The sequence below is a fragment of the Trichechus manatus genome, unplaced genomic scaffold (assembly GCF_000243295.1).
Source record: "Trichechus manatus latirostris isolate Lorelei unplaced genomic scaffold, TriManLat1.0 scaffold00006, whole genome shotgun sequence".
In the NCBI taxonomy this organism is placed as follows: domain Eukaryota; kingdom Metazoa; phylum Chordata; class Mammalia; order Sirenia; family Trichechidae; genus Trichechus; species Trichechus manatus.
Genome location: NW_004443942.1, coordinates 10,444,936 through 10,466,440, shown reverse-complemented (window position 1 = coordinate 10,466,440; position 21,505 = coordinate 10,444,936). Strand labels below are relative to the sequence as shown.

Here is a 21,505-nt window from a genome sequence, read left to right as displayed (position 1 = left end):
AACATAGGGTTTTAAATCAGAGAGATGTGATTCTTTTTTCATATCCTTTATTCTTGATCTTTTTAGAATAACAAATGTCTAAAATATTAGTTCTTTGTTGAAATGCAAGTATAAAAAGGTGAAATTCAATCAAGCCAGACTCTATATGAAAGAAGTAAATTTATTAGAATAATTAAAAAAAAACCCCATAAAACCAAACCCATTGCCATTGAGTTGATTCCTACTCATAGCAACCTTATAGGACAGAGTAGAACACCCCATAGGGTTTCCAAGGAGCAGCTGGTGGATTTGAACTGCCAACCTTTTGGTTATCAGCCAAGTTCTTAGCCACTGTGCCACCAGGACTCCAGAATAATTTTAGCCCTTGTGAAAATGGAAAAGGATGATTTGGTTAACATCTTGCATGTCTGTGTTTTTTGTAGATATTCAGGATGTGGCTGTCTGCAAGAATGAGCTGTTCTGTTTGCACTTAAATGGGAAGGTCTCACATCTTTCCCTGTTATCTGTGGAACGTTGTGTGGAACACCTCCTAAGGAGAGGCCTATGGAACCTGGCTGCTCGTACTTGCTGTCTTTTTCAAAATTCTGTCATTGCCAGCAGAGTAAGTCAGAGAACTTACCTAGGCGTGTTTATCATGGGTTGTTAGTGCCATCCTATCTTGCAAGATTATGTTAGAAAATTGCTTGTCTTCATTAGTTTTTTTCTATATGACCTATAATTAAAGCAGCAATAAATCCCCAAAGGAAGCATGACAGAAGTATTTCTAGGGGTGGGTAAGAAAGAGGGCATGCTTTTCGTTTTTGTTACAATATCAAATATACCCACAAATTTATTTTAACTTCAGGCCTTGTTTTAAGAAGGATGATTACACATATGTGTATGGTTATTTTTAATTAAATTCTTAATTCCTTAGGTGGTTCTCATTAAGGCTTTCACCAGCCTGTTAGACTTTTAAAGCACTTTCGAGGTTTTATTTTCTATGTTAGACGTTTTTCATTATATTGGCCATTGGGTATAGATTTAGTTGTAGACAATAAACTATTCCATTATCAACAGTATCCATGGATGTTTACTTGTCTTTTATTAGGCAAGAAAAAGTTTGACTATTGATAAATTGGAGCATTTGAAATCTCAGCTGGATCCCTCAAGCTGCAGTGATCTAATTTCTCAGCTGGAAGAATTGATCTTAAAATTTGAACCTTTGGATTCAGCTTGCAGCAGTAGAAGAAGCTCCATTTCATCACATGTAGGTGTTCTCTGCTTTTAAAAGCATTTTGCTGTAGAGTAAGATTTTTCCTTTTTAGGCTGTACTTAACTTATCTCCAGGATCCCCAAATTTATCTTTCTTTCTATGTAATAGATTTTTGGGGCCTTTCTTTCAGCTGTTGGACAGCCATATGAAAACTCTGGCTAGATGCATCTTGGGAGCCACATTTTTGTTTTGTAATTGATTATTATTTTCTGTTTCCAAATGGATTTGAGACTTCATATGGCCTACAACATAAGTTGTTTCTAGTATGTGATTTCAGATGCTTCATGCTAATGCTAATGTGAGTCTCAGTGTAGCTCAGGATTGTCACATCTAATCCCCATTCTAACTGTCAGACTTTATGAAGACAAGATAGAGAAACGTTGTGGCCTGATGCCACTAGCAGATCAGAGTGACTTAGCTGCCAGCAGCTAAAACCTTGTTCACTAGTTTGATCTAATAGTCGTAATTGTTGTTCCTGACTTTCTACTTTGGTGTTGGTGTTTCTCTTAAACGGCTAGATTGTGTTCTAAAAGAAAACTTTACTTTGACTTCTTTTTATTTTTAGGAAAGTTTCAGCATCTTGGACTCTGGTATCTATCGTATCATTAGTAGTAGAAGAGGCAGTCAGTCAGATGAAGACTCTTGTTCCCTTCAGAGCCAAACCCTCTCAGAAGATGAGAGACTTAAAGAATTCACCTCACATCAGGACGAGGACCAGCCAGAGCAGTGTTGTGGCTCACACGGAAATGAAGGTGATGAATGTGTCTTTTGTTGATGCTGATGAGAGGCAGTTAACTCCTGTGACTTCTGGCTGTCAGTATTATCTTGTGCATAGAGTTTTCTACAATGTTAATATATTTTTAGCACTTAATTTGATAGACTTTCCATCCTGACCTACACATCTGCTCACCAGTAGAAAAGTGGATTTATGTATGGCTATTTTTTGCACCTCATGTTTAGGCTAACATTGGTAAGTACTTAATTTCAGTCATGCATCAAAATGCTCAAAAGGTTAAGAAAGGAAGTCATTAACCAAAAGAGTGAAGATTTTTATTGTGACTAACCAAATTATTTTCCATCAGGAATGAAAAATTACTACAGTTTTGGGGGCCATTGCCTTCACTTTTCGATGTTCAAGTTTTCCTGTGACCGAACTGTTGAGAAGAGATTAATAAAGACTCTAAACTTCCTTTTTGACTTATGGGGATTCAGGGTTAGTAGGAAATGAAGGTACCTGCCTAAGTGTTTTCTATGCGGACCATCTCGTGCATCTTGTATACCTGTGTTCTGCTCATTTGTATCTGGGTCAGTTGTGATTTTGGTATTGAATCCTTCATTTCCTTTGGTTTATTCATTTCAGAATTTCTTAAAAATGAAAAAACCCCATGGGATTAAGTTTTGTTTCTTTTTCCCCTGATTCCATTCATTAGACAATGTTTCCTGTGTTTCAGTGACGTTTGAGGCAGATAAGAATGAAAGTTTCCTCCCCTTCGGCATCCCATTATCATTTCGTTCTCCATCTCCTCTCGTGTCTCTTCAAGCTGTCAAGGAAAGGTAAACCAATTGGTCTTGTCGTTTAATCCCATTTCTGGTTTTGCTTCTATTGCTTCATTAGGTTCTTTGTGCTGAGAGTGGAAAAACATTTTACATGAGAAAAAGAAACTCTCTAGGTTATTTCTCTTCCAAGAGCTGTTAACTTTTCATTTTAATCTTGGGAAATTTATCTTCCTTCTTTGTTTGAAAAACTAGATATTTGAGTTGTTACAAGTGTGTTTTTCCCCCAGACAGAGCAAAAGTTTAAAAATCTGTTTTTCCTCATTTTTGATGAGAACAGTTTCCATATATCGTTAGTCATTTCTTGATCTTTTCTCAGCCTGGGCTCAGAATGAGAGACTTTTTGGAACTCTTTTTAGCATTCGAGTTTGCAAGAGAAGACATTGTGCTGCTGCTTGACATTATCTGAGTCCTACTGGATACACATTTTGCTTTTTAAGAAGGGTGTATTGTGACTAGTCAGCAACTGAGTTTCTATGAAAAAATTCTTTGTTATTCTGTGGCCAGGAAGGGGCAGATGATCACATGGCTTACTTTGCTTAAATTGACAGAAACATTGCAGATACAACTGTTGTTAATGACCTTTTCTTTAGCACTGAGTAATTGGTTTCTCAGAACAGTTTAGTAAATGAAGTAAATCATTATATTGTGCATTTCACATGGGCCTTAAGTAATGTAGGAAACCCTGGCGGTGTAGTGGTTATACGGCTGCTAACCAAAAGGTTAGCAGTTGGGATCCACCAGGCGCTCCTTGGAAACTCTATGGGGCAGTTCTGCTCTGTCATATAGGGTCGCTATGAGTCAGAATCGGCTTGACGGCAATGTCAATGTTTTTGGTTTATGTAATATATATATGTATATATGATCAGGGAAGTTACTATAAACAGAGTCTTTCTTTTTGTCAAGTCCAGGCTGCCCTCCTGGGACTAGTAGGACCATAGAGAACTCAGGTACTGAATTTTTAATGTTGGCAGAACTGAGATATTTTTCATGTTAGTTTTTTTTTTTTAATTTGGCTTCCAGTGTTTCTAGCTTTGTGCGTAAAACTACTGAGAAGATTGGCACACTTCACACAAGCCCTGATCTGAAAGTGAGACCAGAACCCAGGGATGATGAGCAGTCATGTGAAGAGGATATGAGTCCAGTCACCTGCCCAAAAGAGGAAGACACTGTGTAAGCCCTTGCCTATAAAAAAAAAAATCTATGTAAATTCTGGAGGAGCCAGCTGCCAGTTTGAAGAAAGCATAGACTATGTCCTGTTGGAGAAGGTGCATGTATGATCCTGTTCATTGTAGATTGTTTGCACAGCTCATAAAAATCATGAATCCCACAGGATGTTGGAAAGTAACTTCAACCCAGAGCAAATCGAACGAGTTTTAATCTTGTACCTCTCCCTTCTTTGCCCTGCAAAGCCATCCCCCCTTCCACTCTTTAAACTTCTGGATGTCAGAGAAGGGGTATTAGATTAAGAGTAGAATGACCAAGGACCTAGGCCTCGTCCTGGCTCTGCTTCTGACCAGCATGTAACTTTGGGTAAGTCACTAGTGCTTTTTGGCCTGTAAGATGAGAGCATTGGCATTGATGTCCTCTCGTGCCCTTTGCTATGATATGCTGGTGATGTAGTCCTTATGCAGTAGAGTTGTAGCAGAGCACTTGGTCTGGCATGGTGTGCAGTGTTGTGTCCAACTGATCTCTGCCTTATCTCATAGCTCCGGGAATATGTGCAATAGAGGCAAACAAGTTCAGCACACATCCAGGAATTGGGAAAGAGTCTCACAGACCCAGAGTACCTGGACAGTCAGATGAAATAAAAAGTGTGTCATCCTGAGAGTAACTTAGCAAATCTACCGTGTTTGTAGAAAAAAGCATAAATTTATTATTATGGCATTTCAGACAGCCTCAGTCTGACCTTAGCCCATTTTTCCAGCCTCATTTCCAACCACATCCTTCTATGCACTCTGACTTCCAGGCCTCTCAGAGAACTCGGCAGGTACTCTGACACCTCACTACCTTTCTTCATTCTGTTTCTGCTGTCAGGAGTATTCTTCCACCATTTTTTCCTAACGCAAATACTGCCTCATCAGGAAAGCTTCCCTTGATGACCAGAATAATTATTCTTTCTTCTTTGTTTCAGTAGCACAGTGTTTGTGCTGCTCTTTAGCATTCATTTTCTCTTTATATTATAGTCAGTTGTTGCATGCGTTTCTTTCTGACTTGAGCTTGCTTTTCTTGCAGCCATGGACCATTTTTAATACTCATCTGTGTGTTTCATGTAACATTAAGTACAGTACCTGCCACTTAGTAAATGCTTAGAAATATTTGTCTAAGAAAGCTCTGAACTCTTTTAAGTCTCTTTTGAATATTATTTTTCTTTTTCATACTTGTCTAGGGGAAAAAAAGAGCTAACTAGTCAACTTCCAAAACAAGACTGGTTCCAAGAGCTCAAAGTAGCAACAACAGAAGCAATGTGAGTATAAATGAGAAAGTTTTATAGTGAATAGGAACAGCTTTCTGAGATCATCAGTAGTGGTCCAGAGACAATCTGGGGCAGAGTCATGTAAACTGAAATTGAAATTCAAGAATTAGTGAAATACTACAAAGTTAATGTTCTCTGTATTGTCATCTTGCTGCAATAATTGTTATTTAAAAAGTTGTAAAGTAGTATGTATTCCAGATGCGTATGTTGTATGGATTAGGTGTATTTAACATCAAATAACTTTTTTAAGAAAAACACCTAAAACGTAAATTTCATATTTGTCTGTTTTGTATAGGACCATGCTGCAGGACCCACTGGTTTTATTTGAACCCAAGTCTCTGAGAATGGTTTTACAGGAGTGGCTTTTACAGTTAGAAAAAACTTTAGCCATGAAGGACTTTTCGGGCATTTCAGATACCAGCAACTCATCTGTGAAATCCGACCAGGATGTGGTATTGCTTGATGAGTCAATAAAGGGAATATTAGATGATGATAGTGAAAAAGAAAAAAGGGACTCTTTAGACAATGAAGAAACTGTTGCTCAAGCAGAACATGAGTCTGTAGATAGTCTGAGGGAGCCCTCAGATGACATTTTCCAAGTATGTTCTCCATGTGTCATAGCAAATGGCCTTCGCAAGGACCTGGCTGAATTGACAACGTTGTGTTTGGAGTTGAATGTATTGAATTCTAAGATCAAATGTACAAATGGACACTTGGACCACACTTTGCAACAGTGCTGTCCTGAAATTCTGGCTTGTCAGTTCCTAAAGAAGTACTTTTTTCTCCTGGACTTGAAAAGAGCAAAGGAGAGTATCAAGCTTAGTTATGCTAGCAGCCCTTGTGTTTGGGATACTTTTATTGAAGGATTGAAAGGTAATAATCAGATTGCCTTACCAAGGATATAAATTGGCAGTAGCATCTTGGATTTTTTGGAGTTTAAAAAAAGATTTAAGTAGAAAATCACCTCTGTTCTAGTCAATCTTTCATTCTGTTTCCATGCAATTTAATTTTTAATAGCTTTTCAAACATTGGTTTAATTTGTAACTGTATTGTAAGAAGTTAGTTTTGTTTCTCTCACAGTTGCTTTCAGAAAACGATATAACAATGTTATAGTTACTTAGATATAATAGTTTATTTTTTGCTTGTATAACATTTTAGGACATGAGTGTCAGGCCAGCAGGTACCTCTTTTCCACATGGTAATTCACGGTTCCAGGCACTTGCCATTGTTTTTGAACATCATCATCTCTCTGGGCTGACTGTTGAGATTGGGTTGCTATGTCCAGGGGAAAGAGCATATAAGGGGCAAACGTGCTCTCTCATAGATCCAGCCTGGTAGTAGTTCACATCTATTCATGTTCCCTTGATGAGAATTCCACCACATGATCATACCTAACTACAGAGGAGGCTGGGAAGTGTATCCTGTCTATGGATCCAAGAGGAAGAGAACAGATATGAGTAAAGAGCTTACATGTCTGTCTCAGAGATTTTGGTGGACAGCCGGCAGTCCCTACCTTAGACTTGACTGAAAGGTCACAATGTTTGTCATCCGGATATTGAAACCAACTTTCATATCCCAAAGGCCATGCATGCCCTTTCTGCTGCATAGGCCCATGTTTTTGAAGAGGTGAATCTTCTTAATTCAAAGTCCTGTTGAGTGACAGATGCCATGTTTCTGATGAGTGATTTAGACTTTTGAAAAATTCGTTATTCATTACTAAACAGGTAGGAATATGTTTTTATCTGACTTTAAGATTTTTTTAATTTATAGAAACATGGTTATATAGTTATACATAACCAAAAAAACCAAACCCTTTGCCATCGAGTTGAGTCGATTCTAACTCATAGTGACCCTATAGGACAGAGTAGAACTGCCCCATAAGGTTTCCAAGGAGTAGCTGGTAGATTCGAACCGCTAACCTTTCGGTTTGCAGCCCAGCTCTCAACCACTGCGTCACCAGGGCTTCTGTACACACACACATATATATTTGTATATATAGTTAATACATGCATATTACGTACGTACGTTTTGTATGTATGTATGTAAATATACATGTTACATGTTTCTGTATATATACGTGTTTCTGTGTATATATCTGTATGTTTTTGTGTGTATGTATATATACACACAGTTCTGCTTTAATTCACATTTAGCCAGTTAAAAGCATAGAAAATGATTTCATTTTCTTAGTTTCTGAATTGAAAAGGTAGATTGTTTTTTATGTGAAATTAGAAATAAGTTATTTGTCTTCACGTAGGTTCAAATGTATCATTCACAGGGAATTTGCTGTGTCTGTCTCTACTATGTGTTCATACCCAGCTCTAACCACAGGAGATAGCAGAGAAGTCTCCATCAACCGGAGTGATTGTTGTGTACTTATGTGATGGACAGTTTGAGATGATACAACTGCTTGCTTGAATTTAGGTGGACACAGTATGCTTTGGCTCCCAGCTTAGCTCCCACCCAATTATAAAGCCTTCCCTCACTTTCCCATCTCTAAGTGGTGGTCTCTTCTTCTGATTCTTTTAAGTATTTATTGCCTGACAGTCAAATGGGAGTCAGTGACACAGACTGGGAAAAATGAGACTTAAAAAAAATAGATATATCAGTAGTTGAGGGTTAGCTCTTTAAAAATGGTCTGTTGAACAGTCTACACTTCTTCTAATGATGTTATTATGGAAAACAGCTTTGACAACATTCTTTGGTATTTGTCTTCAGAGGCAGTTGAGAACTTCTTGAAAAAATGAATTTTAATACTTTAAGTTTTTTTTTTTTTGACTTCAAATAGTTTTAACTAGATTATCACTCACTTCATTCACCAGAATTGAATTCAAATCACTTTTAAATCTTTCTTCAGAAGATGAAGATTTGCTGTGACTGATATTTTAAAAAGTGGATCAGATATTTTAAATTAAATTTATTTTACTTTATTCTATTCTAAAAGATGGAGTAGGGGCAGTGGTTCTAGAAAAAACTAAGCAATTTGACATGAATGGTAGATACACACCCTCCCCAGATGCTTAAGTGTTTCTTCTTTTCCCTGTTTAAAACTTTTAATATGCTTTGCCTCCCAATTTGATTTTAAAGTCCTTAAAGGTAGAGAATTCATCTTGTTCTTTTTTGTCTCTTCTACATTGCTTAATAGATTTTAGGCCTTGGCACACACTAGGTGCATGATTAATGATTGTAGAATGAATGTGCTAATGAATATATAGAACTAAGAAATGAAGGGAAAAGAAAGTGCTTTCTCTTTCAGAAATGGCAAGTTCCAATCCTACGTATGTGGCCATGGAAGAAGGAGACCTACCAACAAGACTGAAGTTACTAGATGACTCAGTCCCTTTTGATAGTCCTTTGTTGATTGCGTATGCTACCCGGTAGGTTGTCCTGTATGTTGTTTATATGAACTAAAGCACGTGCATTTTTTTTTTATCTTAGTCTTTAAATTTTTACTAATTTTATGTTGGGCAGTTTCTTGTTTCCTTATTAGTGTGTTTATTTTCATTTCTAAAAAGTACTTTGTGTGAGCAAGTTAAAATATCATCTCACTGCTGTTGGTGTGGAAAGTGTTTTGTTTTTAAATGCAGGTTGTATGAGAAGTTTGGGGAATCTGCCCTTCGGTCCTTAATCAGATTTTACCCGTCCATTTTGCCTTCGGATATCATACAACTTTGTCATAATCATCCCGCTCAATTTTTGGCCTATTTAGACAGTCTGGTAAAATCAAGACCTGAAGATCAAAGGTGAGAAAGACAACAGGTTTGCAGGCTCTTCCCTCTCTTTTGATAGGGCATTATTACTCTTTTATAAGCAATTTTAACATTTTTGACTGTTAGCTACCACAGAGTTGGGGCATTTTGGCAGTCTCATACCATTCTTCCACAGTCGCAGCACACACCAAAAACACGCACGTACTACACTTCCCTTCCCCAGCTCCTTTTCAGGGATTCTCAAATCATCAGTGTAAAATTAAATCCCTGCCTCACAGCCGAGGCTAGCACAGATAAGCTTCCTTGTATCTTTCTGCCAGTGAGTGGAGTTTTACTTCTGCCTTTTTATTGACGATATCCCAGCTTTTTGTGGGTGGATCTCAGTTCCAAGTCTTAGCCTCTTTTTAGGCTGAGGCCTCATTTCCTATCTCCACATGGCTGTAAACACCATGCCCCTTGGCTGTTGAAACTAGCAACTTCCCTTTGTCTCTTTCTTTCTCTGATGATTCATATTGGCCACACTGGTTTTTATCTCCCACCCCCCTCCCTTTTTTATTGGCCCTTTCACATTTTTCTTACTATCTTTTGGCACAACTGTGCATTTAAATGACTATTATAATTTCACCAGCATTTCTAGACATTTTCTACCGGAAGAGTTTCCTAGTTCTTCCATACACAATATTGATCCTATAATTAATTTTTCTTCAGATGCCCACACTTCATGTTTTCTTTCTCATATGAAGGTAGGTGATTTTTCTCCTTACGTTTCTTTTAGGCCATCTTTCCTTGAGTCCCTTCTACAGCCAGAATCTTTAAGATTGGATTGGCTGCATTTGGCAGTGTCCCACGGTGCTCCACCAAGCACAAGCACTGTGGATAATGAAGGATACCCCAGGTATGGAACAGTCCTTTCACTAAGGTCCTAAATTCCTTGGGAGTGGAAATGGTTTAGTCACGTACAATATTCTGGGCTTACTTTCAAGAACTGTTATGATGGAAGAGACTGACGCAAATCATGGTAGTAATGAGATTGAGTTTAGTTTTTAGTCGTTTGGGGCCACAGATCTTTTGAGAATCTGATGATTCCTCTCAGAAAAATGCACATTTGTGGAAAATTTAGCACATGGTTTGAGAAAATTATACTGACCCACTGAAGCTCTTCCATGGACCCACATTAAGAGACCCTGATTAGTAGACTTGGGTTAGAGAGAGAAAATATTGTGTGTGTGCACATGTGTGTTTTCTTCTTAGAAATTTTGCCAAGAGATTTCTGAGCATAACCCCCTGATTAAGATGAAAAAAAAAAAAATGGAATTCACAAAAAAATGCACCCTGATTCTTAGAATGTATCTGAAATATTCCTTGTGTTTTCTCCATGAGAAACTTTTTAAAAGCCCAAAATGCCTATCTTACATGCATAGACAAAAGGTCTGGAAGGATATACAATGGCTGTCCGTAATTTTGATTCCCTAAAATCTCTAATTTTAAATGAACAGGTGTTTGTTACAGGAAAAATAAACATTTTTAGTTTTCTAAAAGCCAAGTAGAAATGTTTGGAAAATATTATAATAATGAAGCAAATATAATTAAACTCTATTCTTACTTATTAGAAGACTAATAAGCATTTGTAGAGTTTACTTCCCATCTAATTTACTGTTATTTCTTCCTTTAACAGGCCACATTCACACTTACTTTCCTGGGCGTACAGTCAGCTGATTCTTCATCTAATTAAACTTCCTGCAGATTTTACAACCAAAGAAAAAATGACTGACATCTGTAGGTCTTGTGGGTAAGTGAGAATTTTCTTAGAAGCTAAGGTGAAGAGGAGAGTCATTTCATTTAATAACTTTTTAGCTAAGCTTGAATTGATATGTTTTATCTTTGGGAATTCTCTTTGCTGCATAAAAGTAAAAGTATTTTTGTTTTTAATAATAGCAAGCATTTATTTTCTTTTAAATTTTGTGTATAATTTTTCTTTGTGTAGGAGAGAGTCACCCTGGCTAATTCCCTTATGGAATTCCTGGTGGTGTAGTGGTTAAGTGCTACGGCTGCTAACCCAAAGGTCGGCAGTTTGAAGCCCCCAGGTACTCCTTGGAAACTCTATGGGGCAGTTCTACTCTGTCTTACAGGGTCGCTATGAGTTGGAATCAACTTGACGGCAACGGGTTTAATTCCCTCTTGGCCTCCAGCCTAGTTGCTAACCCCAGTTTTTAGGCATGTAGATGGTATTTAACTAAGCACCAGATTATGTGATACTAGTTAAAATTGATATGTGGTTTCTGAGAAGGGAATGGGTTCAATAAAATCAGTGGTGAGGGACTCAGAGAGGAGGTGAGATTATGGAAGAATCACTGGTGAAGGACTCAGGGTGGAGGTGAGATTGTGGGGGAATCACTAGTGAAGAACTCGAGGAGGTGAGATTGTGAAACAATCACTGGTGAAGGACTCAGGGAGGAGGTGAGATTGTGGGGGAATCAGTTGTGAAGGACTCAGGGAGGAGGCAAGATTGTGGAGGTAAGCCCGGAAGACTGGGTAGGATTTAGATTTGTAAAGGAGTCAGGAGGGAGGGCAGGTTCGGTGAGAGAAACAGCAAGCACAAAGACATGAAAAACTGATAGTGCTTGTTATCTGTACCACATATTAGTCATTTATTGCCAGGGATATTGTTTTATCACTCCACCAGGATTATAATCTTTTGGAGATAGTGACCTGTGTCTTCCCTTTTTCTCTTTATGCCTAATTTGTGCAGTGGTAGACGCTTAATACATGTTTGTTTACTGAGACCTGGGTGACTGCAGCAGTTGCTCCTTTTAGATAATGACAGACTGTCCAGGGGATGGGTGACATGATCATAGAGGACCTTGAAAGCTGGTCAGAAGAATTTAATTAGCAGTAGAGACCTGTTTTATCCTTGGGTGGTGCAAATGGTTAAATGTGCTCAGCTACTAGCTGAAAGGTTGGTGGTTCGAGTCCACCTAGAGGCACCTCGGAAGAAAGGCCTGGACATCTGTTTCTGAAAAATCAGCCCTTGAAAACACATGAGATCTCTGTGATTTGGAATCGAGTCATCAACAACTGATCTGGTCAGAGACCCTTTTAGGTAAGAAAATGACGTCATCAAATTGATGTTTTCTGGAGATCATTCCTGGTGTTATACACAAGAGGGATTGGAGACAGGAAGGTCAGCTAGGAAGCCATTGCAGTAATTCTGGTATAAGTGAATTGGTAATTAGGAAGGCAGCAGAAGGAGCAGATCAAGGGACATTTCAAAGACAGGTATAGTGGGACTTGTTGATACTGGATGTAGCACATGGAGGAGAGGGGAGAGTCAAGGAGAACTTCTAAGGTTTGCATATAATTTAGAGATGAAATATGCAAATCTGGTGTTGAATCTTAAAGTTTATAAAGGTATGAGCTTAAATGTTTATGATTGGTGTTTGGCCTCAAATGTCTGTATTTATTAATAGCTTTTAGTTTTTTCTTAAACCTTTTAAATGACATTCATCCAGTAGAACTTTTTTTGATAATGGAAATGTTCTACTGTGCTGTCCAGTACAGTAGCCACTAGCCACATGTGGCCATTGAGTACTTGAAATATGGATAAATCAACTGAAGAACTGACTTTTTAATTTTATTTAAACTTAAATAACCACCTGTGACAAGTGGCTACTGTATTTGGACAGCATAGGTCTAAATAAATTCACCACCTTTTGTCCCTTTCCTCAACTTTGATTTCTTTTAAGTTTCTGGACTGGATATCTTACTCTCTGTTTGGAGCTGGAGAGAAGAAGAGAGGCCTTCACTAACATTGTGCATCTGAACGATATGAGTCTGATGGAAGGGGACAATGGTATGTAAATCCCAATTGATTACTCTTGGTTATAATATTTAGAAACCACTTCAGATTTTTCAATAAAGAAATAGGGTGAACATTTCAGTGGTCATGTGTATAATTCTAGTGATCTGTCAAATTGTGGAGTTTTTATTTTTGTTGTTGTCGGTTGCTGTCGAGTTGATTCCGACTCATGGAGACCCTGTGTGTGCAGAGTAGAACTGCTCCATAGATTTTGTACCACTTGATATGTTATGAAATCGTAATTAGGAATAAAACTACAGGCAACTTTTCTACTTGATGAGTGACTACTATGTGTTAGACAGTATACCAGCTACTTTCCATACACTGTTTTAAATGAGACAGCAAACCCTTGGATAGTTACTATAATTCCCAATTTACAGATATTGTAATTAAGGGCCAGAAAGAACAATTAATTTTGCCAAGGTCACACAGCTAGTGAATGCTGGAGCTAGTGTTCAGACCCAGGTCTGACCATCTCCAAAGCCTGTGACATGTTCTTTTCCCTGTATCGTGCTGTCTTTTCACAGAAAATCCAGTGTTAGAGATAAGTATGATGAACTTAAACGAAGTAGCGATGAAACTCCTTAGCCTTCATACATATTTAGATACACTTTCTTTTTTTTTTTTTAAATCAGTCCGACACAAGTAAAATGACAGTCAGAACACCGACTTTGACACACAGAAACCTGAAGTCTGAGAGTCTGTCCTGCATTCAGATAGGTGGTCTTGGCCTGTTTTGTAGTGCTGCATTATTCAATGCCAGGAGCTTGACATCAAGGTGCTTCATCCAGCAGTGTGACCTACTGCCTTTTTCAACCCTGTTGGCCTGGGAGACAGAAAGTCAGAGGCAGAACAAAGAAGCCAACTGACTGGCAAGGGTTGGCTTCATTTGTCATAGCTGTAGCAATAACTGTGGAGATCATCTTTGTTTCTGAAATGAAATGAGAGGACCAGGTGGTTTGTAGGAATAGAATTATAGACATGCATACATTTCTGAAAAATAACCAGAAAAGTTAAGCTATAAATGGTTTATGTTTTTAAAGTGACAACATAATGTGTTTGTTACAGGAAAAACAGAAAATTTAGGGAAGAATAAAGAGAATAAATATCACCTAAAATCCTCCCGTCAGATGAAAGTACTTTTAATATTTTGTTAATATTATAAGAACATTAATGATAACAAAAATGATTCTTACCCTTGTTGTATTAAATGAAAGTCTTTTCTTGACACTCCTCTCTCCTCACAAGTCATGTCACTCACTCTCCAAGAGTTGTTGATTTTGCTGCCATTACCTATCTCACATTCGTCCACTTTCTTCTTCACCATCACTATCACTGGTCCTAGCTGCTGGCCTAAACTACTGCAGTAACCTGGTCGTCTAACTTGCATTCTTGCCCATCTTCAATCCATTTTCCATGCAACAGCCAGAATGATTCTTTTAAAACAAAACTTGGATTATATGACTCCCATTCTTGAAACCCTTTGTATTGCACTCAGAAAACAATCCAGATTCTTAAACTGGACCACAAAGCTTGGCCCCATCATCTCATCCTCACTACTCACTTCTCCTTTTGTGCACTATAAGCCTGTTTTGAATTGGGTAAACTCACCAAGTTCTTTTCTGTCTCAAGTCATCTTCCGTGTTTCCTTTCTCAGAAATGTGTGCTCTTTGACCGTCCATTCTTGATGCTCTCCCACAAGTTTGCACGTATACGGATCACATGCACATATCTTTCTCTGAGCTTGTCTTATGTTTCAGCTGTCTGCTTAAATGAATGTTCACTTCCTCATAGGGCTCTTCTCAGATCCTGCAAACAAAATTAGATCTCCCTCTTCCATTCTAATGGTTCCTTGTTCTTCTCAGCACTTAGCACATTTTGTAAGCATGTATGTGTTTAAGTTCTGTTCTCTTTTTAGACTGTAAACTCCACAAGAGTACAGGGATCGTATCTGTTTTGTTGATTGTGTATCTAGTGCGTGTCATAGAGTATGTCCTGGACTAATTACTTATTGAGTGAGTAAATGAAAGAATAAGGATCCCTGATAGCACAGTGGTTGAGCACTGGGCTGCTAACTGAAAGCTGGGCAGTTCAACCCATCACCTGTTCTGTGGGAGAAAGATTTGGCAATCTGGTTCTGCAAAGATTACAATTTCTGAAACCCTGTGGGGCAGTTCTCCTCTGTGCTGTAGGGTCACTATGAGTCAGAATTGATTCGACGGCACACAACAACAACAAGAATGTTGAACCTGATATTGTGGTTACTCTTTATCATGAAATATTTATTCAGTGTATTCAGAAAACAACTTTCTGTTAGATTATGTTCTTGAATATGTGTATGTTTTTGTATTAAGCATGTTCATGTATAACTTTGATCATCTTCTATATTCAGGCAGTATTACTAAGAGCAGTCAGAGCCAACATTATGTCTGTGTATGTGTGTGTGTAGGTTGGATCCCTGAGACTATGGAGGAATGGAAGCTTCTCTTACATCTTGTACAGAACAAGAGCACCAGGCCAGCCCTCCAGGAGTCACCAAATGGGAACCTCAGTGATGGGCCTTCTCCCATCAATGTGGAGAATGTGGCGCTCCTGTTAGCTAAGGCTATGGGCCCAGATCAGGCCTGGTCTCTGCTACAGGAATGTGGTTTGGCTCTTGAGTTGTCAGAGAGGTTTACCAGAACCTGCAATATCCTGAGGATTGCTGAGAAGAGGCAGAGGTAATGCATGTCTGTAAAGACCTTTCCATAGGTGCTTGGAGAATGTAAAACCCTACAGACTTTCAGAGGTAGATGGGATTATAGAGATCATCCAGTTCCTCAGTAACAGATGAGGGGACTGAGACCTGTTAATGGAAAAAGTTAAATATTTCATTCAGCATCGTGACCAAGACAGTGTTTGGAGTAACTTGAATACCCAAATTTAATATGTACTTGATTCTGTATTATTTGTACCAAATATTTAATTGCCTCAGTCAGCTTTTTAATCCTGTAATTCTCTGTGGGTTTTAAATGAAGAATGAACAATAACAACTAATTTTGCTTGTTTCTTTCTTTGGGATTTCAGAGCCTTGATACAAAGCATGCTTGAAAAATGTGATCGGTTTTTTTGGGCCCAGCAGGCCTAGTGGAAGAAGATTTGGTACACTGTCGTGACAATTCAACGAAATGGAAAGAACTTTCTGAGTGTATTTGTTATTGAAGGAAAAGCACCACCTGAAAACTCTAACCTTGTTTGGGGTACTTTTGTCAGTGCCTTTCACCTCAGCATTTGTGTATGTGTCTGTGATCCCACTACTTCTCAACCAAAGCTGGATTTTGAAAGGAGTCAGAGCTTGTTTGCTGAAATGAAGTGCTCAGGGATCAGAATGTGAACATTCCCAGCTGTGCACTCCTTATTCTGAACTGCAGTATTATTTGCTCCTTGCCACTGGATTGGTGAATTATTTTCCTACTCTGGCTCCTATGTTGGGAACAGAAGTTTCTAGTCCTGACCGGAGTGGAATTCTTTTTATATCTTGTCTGGGGTGATCTAGGAATTACTGGAATAGAACCTGTTATAATGGAATTAACGCATAAAATAAATGAAATACTGAAGATTTAAATTAGATATTTAAATAAAATGGCTTCATACCTAAATTGAGCTAATTTTAAAATAAATTTTTCCCAGTACTTATTTGATATTTTGTAACCTGAACCTATATGCAGGTGACTAATTTATTACTGGAAATGTTTTGTATTTAATTGTCCCTAAATAGAGTAGCCTGACTAATCATTGTGCACTTTTAAGTATTATTTTTTAAAAGCCATAATAAAACCTGAGTACTAATAAAGACTTCAGCAAATGCTTTTATTATTTAAGCTATATAACTAGATGAATGTAAATGTAAAAATCTGATTAAAGTTTTCATTTGACCAGAATTTAGCCCTGAGAAGGTTTATTCTGAGCAATTCACAGGAAGGCATGGAGTAAACTCAGTGTGGAGTAAGCAAAGTGTTGGATACATTGAGTGATGCAAAGAACTATAGACCAAAAATGCTATCATACCTGCACATGACGCCTGAGTATGATGCAACCAGATGGACTCAAGAGATTATCAGGGAAGAAAGCTTCACAAAGCTTAGAATTTTGGGAAGTGTGGAAAGCCTTTCCGCTAAGATCAACTGGATGTTGACTATACTGATTTGTGTTGAATGTGAGACTGTACTAAGGTGAAGGGCGAGAGCCTTCTGCTCGCTGTGTGTCAGCTTTAGTCATTACATAGTGACTGCCCAAAAGTGCCCATGGAGAATCTCATGACAAGGAGACAGCCAGAACTGGCATGATTGTGCAATCATTTCCTGTCAGACCTTCCCAGGGCATATTCTAGCAATCCTCATTTGCCAAAAGGCTACAGAGAAATTTCTAGCATTAAAAAAAAATTTTTTTTAATCACATCATCTAGACTTATTTTCCAAGGTAAACAAACAAAACAAGAAAATCCTCTTCGGTTATGCATTTAAATTTGATCTGTTTGGGTATTAGGCAGACTTTTCAAAAACAGCTTGTATCTGGCACTTGCCTAAAAATTCTAGAAATAGAGTGGGATTCATGGTTGCCTCATTTTCCTTTTTATTTTTATTTTAAAAGAAAAAATCGTGGTAAGTATGTTTGTAACAGAACATTTGCCATTTCTACAGTCTTCACATGTACGTTTCAGTGACATTAATTACATGTATCATGTTGTTCAACCATCGCCATTAACCTTCCCTGAATTTTTCCATCACTTTTAACAGAAAATCAGTGTCCCCTAAGCATTATGTCGTCCTTTCTCCCTGCCTTCCCTTCACGGTGGTAACCACTAATAAACTTTGGTCTCTATAAAATTGCCTATTCTAGATATTTCATATAATTGAGGTCATGCAATGTTTGTCCTTTCGTGACAGACTTATCTGTAATATGGGGATAATAGTAGCACTCACTGAGGGTGGTTCGAGGATTATATGAGGTAATGAATGTAAAGCATGTAGCACAGTGGCACATGGAGTGCAGTTAGAGGAGGCCACTAGAATTAAATGAGACTGTACAGAGTATAGTGCCTGCCACATAGTCAGCAGGTAATGTTGAAAGTAGTAGAAGTGATCCACCCCCACCACCATCACAGGTTGCCATTGGGTTAATTCTGAATCATGGTGATCCCATGTGTGTCAGAGTAAGACTGTGCTCCATAGGGTTTTCAGTGGCTGATTTTTTGGAAGTAGATAGCCAGGTCTTTCTTCCTAGGAGCCTCTGGATAGAATGGAACCTCCAGCCTTTCAGTTAGCAGCCAAGTGCATTAACAATTTGCACCACCCAGCACACCAGTACAAATTGGTTTATATGAAACCGAGAGTGGTAAGACCAAAATTAAAGTTAATAATTTCCTTGCATATATTAGATTTGTCGCTGTCCTGCTCAAAAGCGTATAGTCATCCCTGCTTCAGTTCTGCTTAGGAGATGTTTCCCATTAGTCATTAATCCATTAGTTCTAGACCAGTACTTCTGAAACAAGCACAGAGGATCTTGTTAAAATGGGGATTCTGATTCAGGGGATGTGTCAGATGGGCCCTTTGGGAAGCAGCAGAATTGGGGAGGGAAACCCTTTAGAACATGATGCAGGTTTCAAAGTCTCAGCCAACCCGGTAGTGGCACAGGAGCAGAGATTGTCACTTAGAGGAGTCTTGCATTGGACAGAAATGGCCAGGTCCTTGTACCCTGCTGTGCTCATACCTTAGCTGGGAACCCTGAGAAGAATGTGACCTTGACTTGAAAGCTGAGGGGGTCCTGAAGGTGCTAACAGCTGGAGGCTGTCAGCCAACTGCATTCCTTTCAGGTGAACTGCAAGTTCTTTATGGCAGCAATTGGAGCTCACCTTATTGACAGGACTGAATGAGGCCACTATGGATACAGAGTAGTGATCCTGGGAGAGTGTGGTAAGAGATAATGCTGGAGGGTGGCCAGGGACCAGATCCACTGAAAGATTTTAAGAAGGGAAGGGACGAGATCTGATCATGGTTTGTAAAGATCATTCTGAATGCTGGGCAGAGAGGTAGGGGGACCACATGTCCTGTTTTGCTCAGGACAGCCTCTCTTCCTGTTGTTAGTTGCCTTCCAACTCACGGCGACCTTATGTGTAACAGAGTGAAATGCCCAGTCTGTGCCATCTTTGAGACTGATAGTATGTTTGAGTCCATTGCTGTGGCTATTGTGTAGTGCCTTCCAACCCAGGAGGCCCACCTTCCAACACTATATTGGACAATATTCTGTTGTGATCCACAAGGTTTTCATTGGCTAATTTTTGGAAGTAGATTGCCAGGCCTTTCTTCCTAGTCTGTCTTAGTCTGCAACCTCCACTGAAACCTATCTACCATGGGTGACTGCTGGTATTTGAAATACTAGCAGCATAGCTTCTAGCATCATAGAAAAACACAAGTCACAACATTATGACAAACTCACAGACAGTAGTATTTGTTCGTGTTATCCTGGCATAATAATAATTATTTTTTTATTGTACTTTAGATGAAGGTTTACAGAACAAACTAGTTTCTCATTAAAGAATTAGTACACGTATTGTTTTGTGACATTGGTTGCCAACCCCACGACGTGTCAACACCCTCCCTTTCTCGACCTTAGGCTCCCCATTACCAGCTTTCCTGTTCCACCCTGCCTGCTCATCCTTGCCCCTGGGCTGGTGTGCCCGTTTAGTCTTGTTTTGTTTTACAGTCCTGTCTAATCTTTGGCTGAAGGGTGAACCTCAGAAGTGACTTCATTACTGAGCTAAAAGGATGTCTGGAGGGCACACTCTCGGGGTTTCTCCAGTCTCTGTCAGACCAGTAAGTCTGGTCTTTTTTTGTGTATGTGAGTTAGAATTTTGTTCTACATGTATCTCCAACTCCGTCCAGGACCCTCTGTTGTGATCCCTATAAGAGCAGTCAGTGGTGGTAGCTGGGCACGATCTAGTTGTGCTGGACTCGGTAGGGTGGAGGTTGAAGTACTTGTGGTCCATTAGTCCTTTGGACTAATCTTCCCCTTATGTCTTTGGTTTTCTTCATTCTCCCTTGCTCCAGAGGGGGTGAGACTGGTGGAGTATCTTAAATAGCTGCTCACAAGCTTTTAAGACCCTTCACCAAAGTAGAATGTAGTACACTTTCTTTATAAACTATGTTATGCCAGTTGAGCTAGATGTTCCCCAAGACCATGGTCCCCACAGCCCTCAGTTCAGTAATTCAGTCCCTCAGGGAATTTGGATGTGGCTATGGAGCTTCCATGACCTTGCCTTGGACGCACTGTGCTGGCTTCCCCAGTATTGTGAACTGTCTTACCCTTCACCAAAGTTACCATTTATCTATTGTCTATTTAGTGTTTTTCCATTCCCACCCCTCCCCTCACTCTTAACCATCAAAGATTATTTCTTTTTGTCTGTCAACCTTTTCATAAGTTTTTATAGTAGTGGTCTCACACAATATTTATCCTTTTTTGATTGACTTATTTCACTCAGCATAATGTCCTCCAGATTCATCCATTTTGTGAGATGTTTCACAGATTCATCATTGTTCTTTATCATTGCATAGTATTCCATTGTGTATATGTATCATAGCTTACCCATTCATCTGCTGATGGGCATCTAAGTTGTTTCCATCTTTTCGCTATTATGAACAATGCTGCAATGAACATGGGTGTGCATGTCTATTCGTATAACGGCACTTATTTCTGTAGGATATGTTCCTAGGAGTGGGATTGATGGATCATATGGTATTTCTATTTCTAGCTTTCTAAGGAAGCACCATATCGTTTTCCAAAATGATTGTATCATTTTGCATTCCTACCAGCAGTGCTAAGAGTTCCAATATCCCCACAGCCTTTCCAACTTTTGTTATTTTCTGTTTTGTTGATTCATGCAAATAATATATAGGGGGTGAGATGGTATCTCATTGTGGTTTTGATTTGTGTTTCTCTAATGGCTAGTGATCACGAGCATTCCCTCATGTGTCTGTTAGCCCCTTGAATGTCTTCTTTGGTGAAGTGTCTGTTCATATCCTTTGCCCATTTTTTAATTGGATTACTTGTCCTTTTGTTGTAGAGGTGTTTTTCCTGTAGATTTTAGGATTAGACTTTTGGTGGATTTGTGATAGCTACAGGTTTTTTCCCAGTCTGTAGGTTCTCTTTCTACTCTTTTGGTGAAGTCTTTTGATGAGCATAAGTGTTTAATTTTTAGAAGATCCCAGTTACCTAGCTTATATTCTGGAGTTTGTGTGTTGTTTGCTATGGTTGTATCCTGTTAATGTCCTGCCATAACTATTAACAGTGCCCTTTTTCACTCTTGAAAGTTACCTAAGTTGGATGATCAATTTTATGGCCACCCTAACTAGAAGGATATAAGCAAGAAGCAGTGAGACTAGAAAGGAGGTCAGTGCAGTGCCCTGTAGTTCACAGTCCTTCAGAAGTTTTCAAGAAAACTAAAAGGGCCTGACTTCCTGGGCTCAGGCCAGCTGAGAGCCCTCTGTGCACAAACACACAGCCCAGGCTCCTCCTTCACGCTGGTGCTCTTTGATCACCCCTCAGTGCCAAACGTGATCACGAATAAGACACAGTTTTTCAACTAATTCCATTTCTTAGACATTTATTGGGAACATGCTGTG

At 38.9% G+C, this 21,505-nt stretch overlaps 1 protein-coding gene across 7 annotated transcripts in view; it reads left to right on the top strand.

Moving 5' to 3' along the window:
- Window positions 1–17,372, top strand: part of HPS5 (HPS5 biogenesis of lysosomal organelles complex 2 subunit 2) — a 48,891-nt gene extending 31,519 nt beyond the window's left edge. For 3 of the 7 annotated variants that reach the window (XM_023737621.1, XM_023737614.1, XM_023737627.1), the window contains exons 10-23: window positions 423–601; window positions 1,088–1,246; window positions 1,818–2,004; window positions 2,704–2,806; window positions 3,830–3,979; window positions 5,196–5,273; window positions 5,578–6,155; window positions 8,539–8,659; window positions 8,870–9,025; window positions 9,768–9,887; window positions 10,668–10,781; window positions 12,736–12,842; window positions 15,298–15,568; window positions 15,915–17,372. In XM_023737621.1, the coding sequence (XP_023593389.1) occupies window positions 423–601; window positions 1,088–1,246; window positions 1,818–2,004; window positions 2,704–2,806; window positions 3,830–3,979; window positions 5,196–5,273; window positions 5,578–6,155; window positions 8,539–8,659; window positions 8,870–9,025; window positions 9,768–9,887; window positions 10,668–10,781; window positions 12,736–12,842; window positions 15,298–15,568; window positions 15,915–15,975 (2,384 nt within the window). In that variant the 3' untranslated portion in view covers window positions 15,976–17,372. Of the gene's footprint in view, window positions 1–422; window positions 602–1,087; window positions 1,247–1,817; window positions 2,005–2,703; window positions 2,807–3,829; window positions 3,980–5,195; window positions 5,274–5,577; window positions 6,156–8,538; window positions 8,660–8,869; window positions 9,026–9,767; window positions 9,888–10,667; window positions 12,093–12,735; window positions 12,844–13,916; window positions 13,985–15,297; window positions 15,569–15,914 lie in introns of those variants that run through there. The other 4 variants (XR_002825121.1, XR_002825122.1, XM_023737633.1 and 1 more) reach the window with 4 other exon arrangements.
- Window positions 17,373–21,505: the final 4,133 nt, after the last annotated feature.